The sequence below is a fragment of the Thamnophis sirtalis genome, unplaced genomic scaffold, assembly GCF_051295495.1.
Source record: "Thamnophis sirtalis isolate CommonGarterSnake01/CBP01778 unplaced genomic scaffold, rThaSir2_p1.2 scaffold_7, whole genome shotgun sequence".
NCBI lineage: Eukaryota > Metazoa > Chordata > Lepidosauria > Squamata > Natricidae > Thamnophis > Thamnophis sirtalis.
The window spans coordinates 62,407,401-62,422,681 of record NW_028261387.1 but is presented as its reverse complement, the minus strand read 5'-3'; the positions used below and the strand labels follow the sequence as shown (position 1 = coordinate 62,422,681).

At 38.6% G+C, this 15,281-nt stretch overlaps 2 protein-coding genes across 3 annotated transcripts in view; one reads left to right on the top strand and one right to left on the bottom strand.

Annotated features, from left to right (window-relative positions):
• Positions 1–15,281, bottom strand: part of CEPT1 (choline/ethanolamine phosphotransferase 1) — a 51,864-nt gene that overhangs the window by 635 nt on the left and 35,948 nt on the right. Inside the window, exon 10 of one of the 2 annotated variants that reach the window (XM_087720233.1) lies at positions 5,565–5,702. The exons of the other annotated variant lie outside the window; for it this stretch is intronic. Coding sequence (XP_087576359.1) covers positions 5,698–5,702 — 5 coding nt within the window. The 3' untranslated portion in view covers positions 5,565–5,697. Of the gene's footprint in view, positions 1–5,564; positions 5,703–15,281 lie in introns of those variants that run through there. 2 annotated transcript variants of the gene reach the window in all.
• DENND2D (DENN domain containing 2D) overlaps positions 1–15,281 on the top strand; it is a 38,507-nt gene that overhangs the window by 18,995 nt on the left and 4,231 nt on the right. Inside the window, exons 6-11 of the mRNA XM_087720230.1 lie at positions 167–307; positions 3,696–3,844; positions 5,536–5,713; positions 6,730–6,771; positions 7,849–7,933; positions 13,728–13,967. Coding sequence (XP_087576356.1) covers positions 167–307; positions 3,696–3,844; positions 5,536–5,713; positions 6,730–6,771; positions 7,849–7,933; positions 13,728–13,967 — 835 coding nt within the window. The remainder of the gene's footprint in view (positions 1–166; positions 308–3,695; positions 3,845–5,535; positions 5,714–6,729; positions 6,772–7,848; positions 7,934–13,727; positions 13,968–15,281) is intronic.

Sequence of the window (15,281 nt, the reverse complement as noted above, 5' to 3'; positions counted from 1 at the left end):
GAAGGAGACACATGATTCAGGAGGAGATGGTATCCAGACTTGTTCATCGCGCATCATTACTTTGCTTAAGACTGCTGGTTTTGAATAATTTCAGGAGGAGTAAAGCCATGATCAAGAGTCGAGGTGGGAAGCTGCAAAATGATGGTTATCCGTTTTCTTCTTGTAGATTTTGGATGAAGTAGAGAAGAGGCGACAGATCTCTGCAGCAGTTGTCTACCCCTTCATGCAGGGCCTACGTGAATCTCCCTTCCCAGCACCAGGAAGAACTGTTACCATTAAAAGCTTCATTCCTGAATCTGGGACAGAGGTGTGTGCCTACTTGAAATACCTTTGGCTGATTCTAACATGACTTGTAATTAAACACTATAATTAAAATCATTCTGTTAAGCAAATGTATAAACCAATACCTTCCAACAGGGTTTTAAGAAAAACAATTGAACGTCCATAGAATTAATACGGTTTGTTTGATTGATAGCAAGGAATAATCTGTAAAAGGTCTGAGTTGAGAGGACTGACCTCCATTTGAGACAGTATCAATCAGTAATATCATACCTTCCATATGTTTGCTCATGCCCAATCCATAGTGAATTGTTTACAAATATCTAGGGCCATTTCTCTAATTATTCTTTTTGCCTGATTGCATTCCAAAAGGAGCAATTGTGCTCAGTGTCACCTAAATTGCCTTTTGTTCCAAGGATTGAAATTGGTCTTCCAGGACTATTGGAATCAGGAAAAAGTGGCATTTAAGCCAATAAGGGAGTATTAACAATGTTGTCCATGGCTGTAGGCCTCAGAAATCCATCATAGCAGAGATGTCCAAAATGTCTGCCTGCCTCTGCAGAGTTTATTTAGCTTTTATACAGTTTCAACAAGCAAAGCAAGAGCATAGGTAGCAACAGCATCTTATTGGCTTATTCTCCTTGTCAGTCTCTAAGACCATCCCAGCCAGGGTAGAATCTCACATAACTCCCGGTAGTGTTTGGTTCTTCTAATTAGGTGAGCTCATAGATAGTTGAGGTAATCGGTCACTAAGGTGCATAGCAGTTTGCTGCACATGCCTGTACATAACCTTTGTATAACCTCTACACACGGCTCCACTTTTGGTTGTCCTGCTTCTATTTTAAGGGACACATTAAGTGTGCATCAGGGCACCCAGAAGAGTTTTTGCAAAAACTGTGGGGGCTCAAAGTGATTTATAATGAATAAGGAAATCCTGGTCTGTATCAGAAAGTATTTGGGTCATAGGTTTTGCTATGTAGAATTTCAGAGCTGCTTGTGTGCAGTCCCTACCTTTTACCTGGATACATTTCTTTATGGCTCTTGCATTCTTTTGTGCTTGTAAAACAACATATGCATCTTTGAAGCAATTGTGGCCTGGAAAAGTCCCCCTGAGTATTCAATCATTTCATTCTATTTCATTTTCATCCCCTTGATAAGTCATTTAAATCTGTTTGGTTTCCTGGCAAGAACAACCATTTAGTTTTCTGATCATTAATTACCAGCAGATGGTTTTACAGTAATGGGTAAAAGATCTAAATGCAGGGCTGCACCATCAGCATACAGAAGAATAGAATATCCATTCCTGTAAACTTGGGAGTAGAAACCTGAATTCGATAATCTACTTGCTAAGAAGTTTAAATAGAGATTAAATAGGGTGGGGACTAAATTTTATCTAATTCCCTTTCAGAGATTGGATTAGTCAAAATACTTAAAGGATTACTCCCAATTCTTTACCAAAACATGAAAAATGGCAGTTTCTCCTTCACTTGACATTTTCCTTCACCATCTCAGACAGGAAGGAGTTGCCACTAGTGCCACTGTTTAACCTCAATGAGGTTGACAAATTAGGAAATGACCATTGAGGTTTTGAAACTGATTTCATTGAAACAGAGAGTCAAGAAACTGCCACAGCATGAAAGATTTAGAAGTAGATATGAAAATATTTAATTAGTTGAGGATTGAGCAGATGAGAAGCTCCTTTTTATGGTTTGTTTCTACTCAAAAACCGCCCATTTTAAGCACAGCAAAAAAACAATGTGAAACTTAATACAACCTATAATCATCTCTATACTAGCGTGTTTTTTGTTAACCAAGAGGAACTTGGTTAAACTCATTCAGTCATCTAAGGAATGAAGGCTGTTAATAGTTGCTAAGAGAACAGTATAATAAAATGTGAATCAGTGATTCAGTATTCTCAGACAGACAGAAGCCCTTTTCACATAGAGGTTTCTCTAGAATCCACAGATGATGACAAGACATCAGAATGCAATAATAGGAAACCAAACTTATGTCCTAATTATATTTGGGTGGTATTTTGCCATATTCAGTTTGCAATTGTACATTAAGGATCGTTGTTTAAGAAATATCATGGTCTATGCTTGTCCTGATCGTCGAGTGATGCATTTGGTAATTGGTGATTGGTAACTGATGCAGCCAAATCTTAAAAAAAATGGAATGTGTTTAACTGTCAAGTATGATTTCCAGACATAAGAGAGGTTCTTGTGTAATTCATAGTTCTTTAGGGAGAGATCCAGTTTTTATGCTCCTTGTCACAACAGCACAAGAATCCACCACAAAACACAGACTTTCCTTGCTCGGTTGCATTGTCTTCTGTGTGATTTGCTATACTGACTTCCTGTTTTGGTATTAGAGTTTTCTCTCTGTCAACTATCAGACAATGACGTTTTGGTATTTGGTTTCCTGGCTTGCTCAGTGCTTCATGCAACTGGAGGAGTTTGATGGGGTGTGCAGAACATATTCTTCAAAAGCATCTGTATCTTTCTATTCACCTTATATGGGCATAGAAAACGTCTTTGTAGCAGCCTCATGTTGAACTGACTTTCTGGGAAAACAGATTATTTTAACCATTGTACTGCACCAACAAAATAGCAAAAAATATTTTCTAAAACTTCTCTTCCAATTTTCTCTCTCTCTCTCTCTCTCTCTCTCTCTCTCTCTCTCTCTCTCTCTCTCTCTCTCTCTCTCTCTCTCTCTCTCTCCCTCCCTCCCTCCCTCCCTCCCTCCCTCCCTCTCTCTCTCTCTCTCCCCCCCTCTCTATATGTATGTATCAAAAATATTGAGAAGGAGAGCTGTGTTTGTTTATGATATAGTAGTCAAAAATCAGAAGGATTTAGTATCTTTTCCAACTCAGAATGGTGTTAAATTGCATAATATTAGCTACAATTCTCTTCATAAACTCACTGAGGCACTTGATAAAGTGAGATGTAACTCTTGACATTTTATGAAAATATATGCTTTTTAGTAAAGTGTTAGTCTGAAAAGGTGCTATCAGGTGTTTCCAGACTTTTGTCACAATTAGAAAAACACTTGTTAATTTAAACAGTGGCTTATTTGAGCTAAGCAGAATAGACACATTTTATTTTAATATGGATTTAGATGAAAAAATATTTTAGACTTACCAGAGTTCCCCAAAATTTATACATAATGTAGAACTCAGACATACCACAGGCAAATATGTGAACCTGCACCTTGTTACATTTATCTCATTGCACTAAGCCATATTTTAGCACTGCCTCCAATTTTAGGTACTAAGGGCATAATTACAGCTGTCATGACCATTTATTCAGAACTGGAAAAAAGATGTTTCTTAATCCCAGTGAAAATTATTATTTTTTAGACAAACGGTATTCAACCATGATTACTATGTTAACTTGATCCTGTTGTCATGTTTTTAGCAAATTGAGCTGACCCGACCATTGGATTCTCACCTGGAGCATGTGGAATTTCAAGCCCTTTTAAAGTGCCTCAGTCCTGAGAAGATACTTCAGATATTTGCCTCTGTAGTTCTGGAGAGACGGATAGTCTTCCTGGCTGATGAGCTTAGGTAAATGCTAATCCTAAGGGATCAATTTTGGGCTTGTCCCATTGAAATCAAAAAGTCAGTTATGCTTCAGCAGTCAGTGGAACTGGAGCATAGCATATACTCTGGATTGGGTTTCCATTTTATAACTTGTTATTATTTTGGTTTATTCATTTGTTAAATATTCACAAGGCAGATGGACAAATACATACAGGTTTCCTTTTTATACCCTGTTTCCCTGAAAATAAGCCCTCCCCTAAAATATTTGCACCCAGTCCCTGCCATTTCCTGGGGGAAGGGGGGAACATGCCCCCACCTGCCCCACGCACCCCACATGAATCTGCCATTCACGCGGAATGGCTGTTCCTGCAAACCATAGCTCCCACGCCCCTTCTCTTAGTGGCAGCCGCAAAAAGAGCAGCAGGTCCAGCGATGCTACGGCTGGCAAAACTATGCCAGAAACAGAGACAGAACTTGCGCCCCTCTCAGCTAAGCCGTGAGCTGCGGGCTGAGGTTAAGGGGCTCCTGCAACTCAAAAATAATAAGACCTCCCCAAAAATAAGGCCAAGTACTTATTTTGAGGGTCAAAAGAAAATAAGACCCTGTCTTATTTTCAGGAAAACACGGTATGTATAATATAAATATTTCGATATGACCTGGTAGTTGGGACATTATAGGGTTAAGTTAGACAGAATATTATTTATTAACATATTCTTTATTGGCCACATGTGATTGAGTACACAAGGAATTTGTCTCCAGTGCATAAGCTCTCAATGTACATACAAACAACGAAGTGATAAATCATAAATCATAAGATACAAACAACAAAGTAATAAATTGTAAGACACCAATAGGAGAAGATATAGGAAAGAGGAGAAGGATAATAGCAATGCAGCCTACTCTATGGGTAAATATCCTTAGGCATAAGACAGTGCTGTGGGAATTAGGTGTTTGGCAGAGGAATGGCATAGGGAAAAACTGTCTTTGTGTCTGTTATTTTGTATGCAATACCCTATAGAGGTATTGTGAGGGGAGGAGTTGAAATAGTTTATGTCAGGATGTGAGGGATCTGTAGATATTTTCTGAACCCTCTCTCTGGCTCGTGCAGTATATAGGTTCCTAGTGGAAGGCAGGCTGGTTGCAGTTGTTTTTTTCTGCAATCCTAACTATCCATTGAGATCTGTATCTGTCCTTTAAAGTTTTTAGTAAAACTTTTAGATTGGAAGGTTTTCTTAGAGGTTTTCACAATGAATCTATTACATTTATAAAACCATACCTTTCCCATTTTGGGATTTCCATCAAGAGAATTCCCTATCTATGAAACAGCAGGGCAGCGACAAAGAAGGATCTCACTGCTTCAAGAGCTGGCTATATCTTTGTTCTTGCTCTGTTCCAAAGGGCAGCAAAAGGTCGGGGGAAGCATTTTATTTACAGTTCTGGAGCTATTGGAAATAGCAAGTTTCCCCAGTCCTTGCTAAGAATAATTGCAGAATGAGGTAGAAATATATTTTACTGTTAGGAGCATAATTACATTTGTATATTTTTAAAATCAGTAATCCAGTATTGTAATCAATCCTTTAAGATTGTATTTAAACAATGAAATAATAAATATGCAAAGGGTATTTATGAACCAAAGTAAACTGATTATTTAGATATTTTGCTTAGCTTTAAAATATTATTTAATATTTTACTTTGTAATATTGGCTTCCTTTCAGCTCCCTCTCCACGTGCATCCACTCAGCTGCTGCTCTTCTTTATCCATTTACTTGGGCCCATACATACATCCCAGTGGTTCCAGAGACACTTCTCAGCACAGTCTGCTGTCCTACACCATTTATGGTTGGGATCCAAAAGCGTTACCTGGCAGAGGTTCTGGATCAGCCTATGGAAGAGGTACAGACTTGCATGTTTCCAAGGATAGTTGAATGGACCAAACATTTGCTATATCTGTCAGTGTTCCTGAAAACCCCAACTCCAATGAAACTCCAAGACAGGCATTTTCACAAAGCTCCCATTTATTTGAACAGGTATACAGGCACATCTAGGAAAACCCGAATCTGAAAGTTCTGGGTTTTCCCTCAGTAAGTCAAAAGTCCAAACCCATCCCATGCACCCATCAGTCTATCCGTCCCAACTCAAGACATCACTCCAACTACTCCTTCTCCAGATGCAGGAATACCCTGACCTTGACGGAAAAGAAGAATGCTATTTTATCTAACTACACCCTGTCTACTAAATCCCCCCTCCTGCTTTCCCAATGTGGCAGCATGGAAGCATCTGGTGTTAATATGGCTTCCAAAGCTGACAATATCTCTCTGACAAACCCCAGGAGAAAGATTGGCTGTAGTGATATTTCTGTATGTTCTTAATATTCCTAATCATCCCTATCAATTACTTAGACAATTACATTTGTTTTAGCCTTAGTCTCTATTAAAATCTACTGTTTACCCAAAATAGTGTGGTAAGAACCTGTGGTTGTTATTTAGGGCAGCAGTCCCCAACTTTTATGGCTTGGTGGGCTGGGGGGGGGGGTTGGGGTGGTGAGAGGGAAACTGACCCATGCAACAGGTGGGCTGGTGAGTGTGTGTGCACCAGCTTTTCACTCTAGTGAATCGCCGGCCTGCCATGCAAGCAACTCGACTCATGAGCAGCAGACTAGTGTGAAAAGCCTGCTGCTTGTGCAAATTGAGCTGTGCATGTGTGTGTTGGCTCACTGCTTGTCTGAACTGGACATGGTCTGGTAATAGGTCACAGCCCAGGGGTTGAGAATCCCTGTATTAGGGCACTCTGGGAGGATGATTTAGTTGTTGTCATATAGTTTTTGTGATTTACTGTTGCCACACAGTATAAACATGGGTGGCCCTACAAATTGTTTAAATACATAATTCTAAGTACTGCTTCCTTTTTAGGTCTTGGTTGTAGATCTGTCCCAAGGAGTATTCTTAAAAATGGTAAGTTCCATCCAAGTCCTATATTGTAACCACTTGTGGAACTTAGATCTGCACTCCTAGGCAATGGTGTAAAATCCATTCTATTCACTTTTTTAGCCCCCTCTCCCTCCCTCCCTCTTCCTACACACACACACACACACACACACACACACACACACACACACACACACACACACCTCTCTATTTATAATAGCCACTGAAACTACAAGGCAAACTTGCAAAAATACAGCAAGATTACTAGAACTGATTGAGATAAAATGTCACCCTTTTAGGAGCTAGTTCTTTTAAAAATACAAAATGGGCAGATTAATTTTGTAGATTTAGTACTAAATTTGGGCACCATTATTTTGGAGTACCCTAGGGTAATTAAAATGAAGCTAGAAGCATATTCAATAGATGAAAATGTCTATAGTTCAGGGTTGAACTATGAACTTCTTGATGCCATCTGGGCTTGGTTGTTTGTTTGCCGAGATTTCATTATCCAAACAGGTAATATCATCAGTGCTTGAAGATGTTATTAAGTTAGGTAATTATCATCTTCTAGCAGATAATCAAGCTCAGAGAGCACCAAGCCTCCACAAAATTAATGTGGTTTAGTCCTGATTTGTAATCTCTTGATTACAAGAGATTCTTCTTTTCCTTATTACCTATTTCCTATGAAATGTTTTATTTTCAGAAAACTCTTTATCCTCACCTTCTAAATTCCAACTTGCCTGAATTCTTCTTGATGCTCTGTCAGGATCAAGGGATAACTATCCAGATGGTAGCCTATCTGTAACCCATGCTAAAAATAGCTTTAGTGCATGCGTGCCAAACTTGCCATGTCACGTTGCTGTCACATGACATATCATGGTTTTTCCCTTCACGGAGCTGGGGTGGGTGTGGCCTGCATGTAATGCATCTAGCCCGCAGGCCGCCAGTTTGATACCCCTGCTTTAGTGAGTTAACAGTAAGACCAGTTTCTTCTTGAGTAGGCCTCCAGGTGTTGTGAGGAACTATGGATCTTTCACCATGCTGCAAGTGCTAATTTGCAACAGTTGGCTACTGATGTAACTTCCCTCTTAAATAATTCTACAGGTTGGAGATGAGGAGGAGATTTTGCCACCCAAGTTGAGAAGTGAAATGTTGCAGTCTTTGCCAACAATGAACAACAACATTCAGAGTAAGTTCATTCTCTGTACCAGCCTTGCCTAGCCGGCTGTCTTTCATCATCATTAGATCTCAGATCCCCTAATTCCCCTCTACTATGGCTATTGGTTGGAAACTGTGGGAAGAAACACAACATATTTGAAGGTATCGGGTTGGAGGAAGATGCTTGAAGCATAGAAGACAATGAGTTTTAATAAATGTGTGTGTATGATGAGATTTGTGCTTTGTTTGCTAACGTAAAAAATAACTCTTGGAATAAATAGTTCATATGAAGCGGAACATTATACATGTAACTTGTCTTAAGTATCCTATATCGTTTCACTTAGATGTTCTGCCAAGAATAAGGAGAGGTTTCTGAAGCATGATTAGTCAGCATCTCCTTGGTATAAGACAATTTTTTTTTATGTTATCACAAGTGGCTGCAGATTCCTAAATTCAGGAAAATTTTAAAAAAATGTGGCACTGAGAAAATGAAAGTGTATTTAGACTAGCTGCATAAAAGAAGTATGTAGCTTATTTGTAAATGGATACCTTCTTTATTTCTCTTAAGAAATCTTGCAGAAAATTATAAACTGAAATTACAGACTGTTATTTTTAAAATAACAGCTTCCTAGCTTTATTTAAATCTTGTTATAATCCTAACAAAAATGTTGTCCTTGAATAATTAAAATGTTGGCCTCAATCAGTAGTAGATAATGAACAGATGAAGCTTGTTTTAAGAGTAAATACAACCAAACAGAAGACCATTTTCATTTTTGTGTTACCCGATTATCTGCTAGTCCATTGCTGTGAAGGAAACATGATTTTCAGTTAGTATCAGGGGTGAAATCCAATAGGTTCCGGAGAACTGGTAGCGGCAATTTTGTGCAGTTTGGAGAACTGGTAGCGGCAATTTTGAGTACTTGGCTCCAGAGTGGGGTGGGAATGGAGGTTTTGCAGTATCCTTCCCTTGCCACGTCCACCAAGCCACGCCCACCAAGCCACACCACACCCACCAAGCAATGCCCACAGAATCAGTAGTGGAAAAAAAAATGAATTTTACTACTGGTTAGTATGTAGAATTTGAATACTGGAAACTAAAACATTGTTAACTAAACAGTGGCCTAAAGCACACCTTTGGTTGTGCAGAGAAATTGCAAGATACAACAGTTAGAAAAAGATAGTGTTGTGGTTAAAGTAAATAGACCTATCCATTGGGTTAATTGTTATCACTGAAGAAAAGTCATCACTCAGAGTTTGTTCTGAGATATCTTATTGAAGGTATAGCAGGGCAGTGTTTTTTGCAGTTCCTGCATTGTTGGAGGTCAAAGTCAAAAGTATAGTTATTATTCTAGATTAAAAAAGATAAGGACTGGCACATTACTTTAGATTAATCATCTACATCATGTTCATTTATGCTTGACAGGTACTTTCTGGGCTACCAGATTCAGATAGAACTAGTCTATCCAGGCCATTTATTTCAAAGTAATGTTGACAGAGCCACCTCTTGCATTACAATAATAGTGATTATGTGAGCAGTAGTAAAATCACTTTTTTCTCAGAGACAGAACTGTCTCTATGTATTGAGGAAGACAATCAAAATAGACTTTTCTGCAGAGCATTTAAGGGGTAATCCTGTGAATTTTATTGAGGGTTTAGATAGCATTAGAGTATTGAGTATTAGGGTATGTTGATTTTTTTGTTTGTTTTAGGTGATGGATGTTATACTTGTAAACTTCACAAATTCTATGTGGAATCAGTTGTAGCACTGTAAGCACTATAAATACATATATAATATTTCACTAAAGTAATAAGGTAAATATTTTAGTCTTTCTTTTACTGTACCACTGAAATGTTTCAGGAGAAAAATAATGACATGTTTGATGATATAGCTGATGCTCATTTTATGTTAGATATTATGATTATAGCTTTCTCCATGTGAGAAGATCATGACATATTGAAGGTAGCGATGGAAAGAACCCAGTAGGAGAGTGATAAATTTAACTTAAATAATATCCAGTCTCGGGAATGAGATACATGAGCATTTCATCAGAAGTAATTAAAAACTTAAGGTTGAACTAATAAGCCATTAGTGGGATGCTCAGATTTCTTGCACAGTATATTTCCAATGAAGCAGAAATAACAACGCTATTGAGATAACTGCCATGTAATAATACCATATGGCAATGATTTGTAGATTAGGGTAGGGCATTGCAAGATATAAAAACAATATTGTATATAGTAAAATTTTATGATCTTAGAAAATCAGTTATGAAGTCAACCACATCTAAGAATGATTAGCCGCTTGCTTTCTTTAAAAAAAAATTCCATCATGAACTTTTACTGAAGCAGAATAAAGTATGGCTAGGCTTAGAAAAAAATTGCCATTGGATCTAAAATATATCATCAATGTTCCTGATTTGTATTCTGTCAAGAATACAAATCTGTATTATAATACAAATTTAGAATACAAATATAGGCTGACCTAAAATGGTTTTGCAGATCCTTGGGAAGGTAGAGGCTTGTTCCATGTTCAAAACAAAATATTGACCTCACTTTGTATTCCTCTCTTTTGAGAAATTTATTTAGTCTTTCAGTTCTCCATCAAAATGTAAGGGTAGATTAGTTGAATTCATTACCCAAATCAATATTTGGAATGACAGGCTTTTATTCAGGTAGTACCATCAGAATAGCTTAGAGATGTTTAAAGTAACTAGAATCTGTTTTGCAACAATTACATTGGTCTATGAAAGATTTAATTTCTGTGTAAGGTATCTTGTGATGGCTGGGAGTAAGATTATTGTCCATAGTAATATGAAACCATAAATGCTTAGTTGCTTTCATAAATTACATCAAGAGGTGCATTATGTGTCAGTAATTCAGAAACTTTGCATTTATCAAGGATGACGCACTATGTAGCAATTGTGCTGAACAGTGCAAGCTTTGTCTAGAGCAGGGGCAAGTAACAAACAAACAAAAAACACATTGTTATCTCATGACATTCTAGACGTGTCATGGTGTAAAATAGCTGATGGCATTTGTTAATTTGGTAGACATAGTTGCTTTCAGTGAATTCAGAAAAGAATTTGTCAGCTACGTCAGCTTGGTTGGGTACTATATTACAGATATATTTTCTGGTTATATATTCTACATGATGCTATATGTACAGATATTTCATTTTGCCAGTAGAAAAATAGTATAATTTTAAAAGGTCTTGGAACAATATTAACACAGTCCAGCCAAATTGAATGGGGGACTGGACAATAAATAGTAAGCAATTGAACAATAAATAAATGAATAGTATTTTATAAAACTGTAAGGAACAGATAAGAAAGTTTGTTAAGTTTTAATGGAAGTTTGGAATAGAGTATTGATTGGCCTGCTCCCTGGTGAAGTTTTTCATAGGCCACATATTGAGGACAATCCCCTTGACTGCTCATATAACTCTTCAACCTAAGATTCTTCAGGATCTATTCCGGTTACAGAAGAGCAGAAAAAATGTTAAGATCATCAGCTAAGTTATTTTAACAGACTTTAAAGCACGAGACTGTGTACTTGTGAAAATAGCAAAAAGTTGTCACTCAACAAAAATAATAAAACCATAACTAGAGCAACAATTGCATTATGTTGAGAATTCAAAAGAAAATAAATATTGACAGACGACCTCTGAGAGACAACTATAGAATCTCAGATTTAGGTCAGAGAAATCTTAAATTGGCAAATAGAATTTGAAACTTAGCTGCAGTAGACAATTCACCATATGGCCTCCAACAGCAGTGGTTTCAACAGTTGGCTCTAGTTCACAATTGCCAAAAGCTGAAAGAAGTGAAAGTTTGGACCAAGTTCCAGAACACCAAATTCAGAATTGGAAGTAACAATGGTAGGCTAAACATAGGAGTGGATGCCAAATTCAATGTCTTGTTCATTGTTCCGAATTAAGATAGTTGAAAAATATTTAAAGTATATTTTGATCCTATTTTAGTAATATATGTAAATATATAGTTACTGTAGAATAATGTAATGCTAACCTTTCCTTATGTAGAATAATGAAACTGAAAATATGTGGTATGTTTCTGATAAGTTAAGGATGCCTTTCAAAATAAATAGGTTAGGTTAAAAAGTAGGGTGGAAGAGTGTATGTGCAGCTTGCCATACGCTGTTCTATTTCATTTTTGGAGGTTGAAAAGTATTTGATGCATACCAAATGAGCCCTTCCTGTACTGCGTCATGCATACTTTGAAGGGAATTATTTGCATGTATATCACATAAAATTGTTTACATCAAGCAAAGACATTGTGCAGAGAGCTGATTGACAGGTACAGCCTAAAACTGCAGTTGAGCAGAAAGGCCAAATTATATGCCCAATCATGTCACTGTGGAATTCAGTAAACAAATTAACCTGTATTCTGCCTGGTACACCATCTAAAGCAAACTTCACATCCTGACTCACCCACACATTTCTCAGCTATCAGCGGGACAATTGTAGTATTCTCTTGCATGTTCATAGACAGACCATTAGTAAAAAAATCAACAACTGGAAAAGCCTCCACATTAACAAGCTAAGGAAAAAAAAATGAGTCTGACATGAAAACAATACCACCGTTCAGATTTCTGTCAGTGTATTTCATTCCTTTCCAATAAATTTTATTAAAAGGAAACTCTAGGAAACCCTAGTTTTCAGTTTTAGCCAGCTGCCTGGAGGCTGACACTAAATAAAAGGGTGGTGTAAAATGTTCATGCCATTTCCCTGTGTTTTATAGTCCCAAGAACTTTTGAGTAACACAATAAACGAGGCATTCAGTGAAGAAAAATTCAGACATGAAATAGAATGTATTTGTGATATTGGTTTTTCAAATTCATTTTCTAATCACTCAGCTTTATTTCTGAAAACATCTCGAGTCTAATCCATCCAGGACAAGTGACTTGTAACCTATAGTATAGAATACAACTCTTCTGCTGCATATATGCCATTTACTTGGTGACATTAAGACAAGGAGAATGATAAAGATATCACCGATTTACCCTACGTAAAGTGTACAATTCATAGAGATTAAATCATGAGAATAGCTTTTTGTTTAATAATTATTAGCTACAAGAACTACATGATGATGATTTGATTTGTAGTTTAAAATTAAGCCTTGGTTATAGAATCAGTATCTCATGATGTTTTCAGGAAGATTTGTTGCAATATCTTTCTTAAAATATCATGGCAGAAAGACTGAATTTGTAGAGTTTCATGGCTGGGGTTAATAAAATTGGAAGGCTTTTAATTTTTTTAAGATAGTTTTTTCTACATTATAAGCAAAGTAGCAAAATCTTTTGCAGCCATGTGCTTATTCGTATTTTCGTAGCTTTTTAATCTGAGAATGACCTGTTCCCTATCTCCTAGCAGATCTTCCAATACCTATCACCACTATAATGCTTTGGCCTGCCTCTATTCCCTCAATGGCAGCCCCATTCCAAAATCCAGGCCCTTCAATCCTTACGACCAGGAACATTCCATTATTCCCAGTAGCTATCCTGGCACTCTGAGGCACTTTAGCATCACTAGATTGTTATTAATGAATGGATGTAATGTGCTGATTAAAATTTTAAGACTGTATATCTGATTGAAAAGGAAAGGGTGACTAGTTTCACAATTCTGGAAGCATCTCAAATCTTCATTTGAGGCACTGTACACAATTTGATGAGGGCATTCTAAATTGGCTTCCATATGATAGCTGTTCCAGTCAATGTGATTTGTAGAATTTTCTGAGGTAGCATTTCAAGTTTTAAGATAGGGAAAATATTTATGTTGACATGCTCTCTCTCTCCTCTTCTTTTTCAAGCATCTGAGGAATTCAATACACATGTTTCGGACACCTTTATAAAATTCTTTGTGAGGATGATTGGTCACTATCCAGCATATATCAAATGGAGCAGAAATGGCACAGGCAGCTTTCAAGAACAATCATTTTGCAAGGCTATCACCTCCAAGACCAACCGCAGATTTGTGAAAAAATTTGTTAAGACTCAAATGTTCTCATTATTTATTCAAGAAGCAGAAAAAAGCAAGAAGTGCATAGAAGGTAAATTCCTAGGCCCTTGTGGCCATGTCTTTTTTTCCTTGACATTAACATTCTGACCACAATTCCTCAGCTAGCAGAAACTTCTCACAGAATAGACCAGTGGTTGTCAACCTGTGGGTTGCGACCCCTTTGGGGGTTGAATGATCTTTTCACAGGGGTCGCTAAGACCAATGGAACTCTAAACTTTAGACTCCCCCTCGCGTTCCTCACAATCCCCCACAGATGGGCTCTAGAGTCATTGCCGGCAATGCAGAGGGTTGCCACGGCTCCACGCCGTGGAAAACATAGGTGCGTACGCACACCCCATACAATTACAACCTCGGAGACTTTGTAATGGTGGAAACTTGTTCTCACTCGCTGGGGCTTCTGCAGAAGCTGTCCTCCAAAGCTCTCCGAAGCCCTCCGAGAGTACTGCCAGGTACTTTTAAGAGTGAGTGATTAAGTGAGTGAGTGAGACAGACAGCCCAGGAGTGGGCTGCTCCCTCTTCTCTGATTTGAATGCGAGCGGGCGGTATAGTGGCCTGTCTTCTTTGCTAGTTCGGGTGGGTGGATAAAGGAGACATGCAATAGTCGAGGGCGAAGGTGCTCCTTTTCACAAGCCTCCTTTCTTTCTCTGTCTGCCCGAATGAGCGAAGAAGGTGCTGGCCCCAAACCGCCTGCTTACCCGCATTCAAACCAGCCCACACCCTCCTGTCTTTCGGCATGGGCTCTCTGGAGGGGAAGGGAGGCTCTTTCCAAAGACTGGCTTCTTTCCTTCCCTCCTGCGGCTGGAAAACAGACATTTTCACAGCTGTGGCAGAAACACAATCCCGGGCAGTCAGTTCCGGCTCTCCTTTCCCCAAGCATGTCCCGTTGCTGTTGGAGCTGCTTTTGCTGAATCTGGCATGGCGGCAATGGCAAGAAGCGGCTGCCAGCGAAGCTCTCAGCGATGGCACGAGTCCCACCGCCACACCGGATTCAGCAAAAGCGGCTCCAGCAACAACAGGACCAATAGGGGGTAGGAAACCCATGCAGAGGGAGGAAAACGCATGCATTCCCCACCACCTCCATTGGAAACAAGGCAACTGTCAAGAGAGAAGAGGGCAGCGCACACCACGTGGGCTTGTGCAGCAGCCGAAGAACAGGAGGCGAGTGACCACAGTGTGTGTGTGTGTGTATGTGTGTGTGTGAGAGAGAGACAGACAGACAGAGAGAAGCACAGAGAGAGAGGAAGGGAGGAGAGAGACAGAGACACACAGATAGACAGAGATGGGGGAAGGAGGAGAGAGAGACAGAGAGATAATTACAGAGAGGGAGGGAGGAGAGAGACAAAGA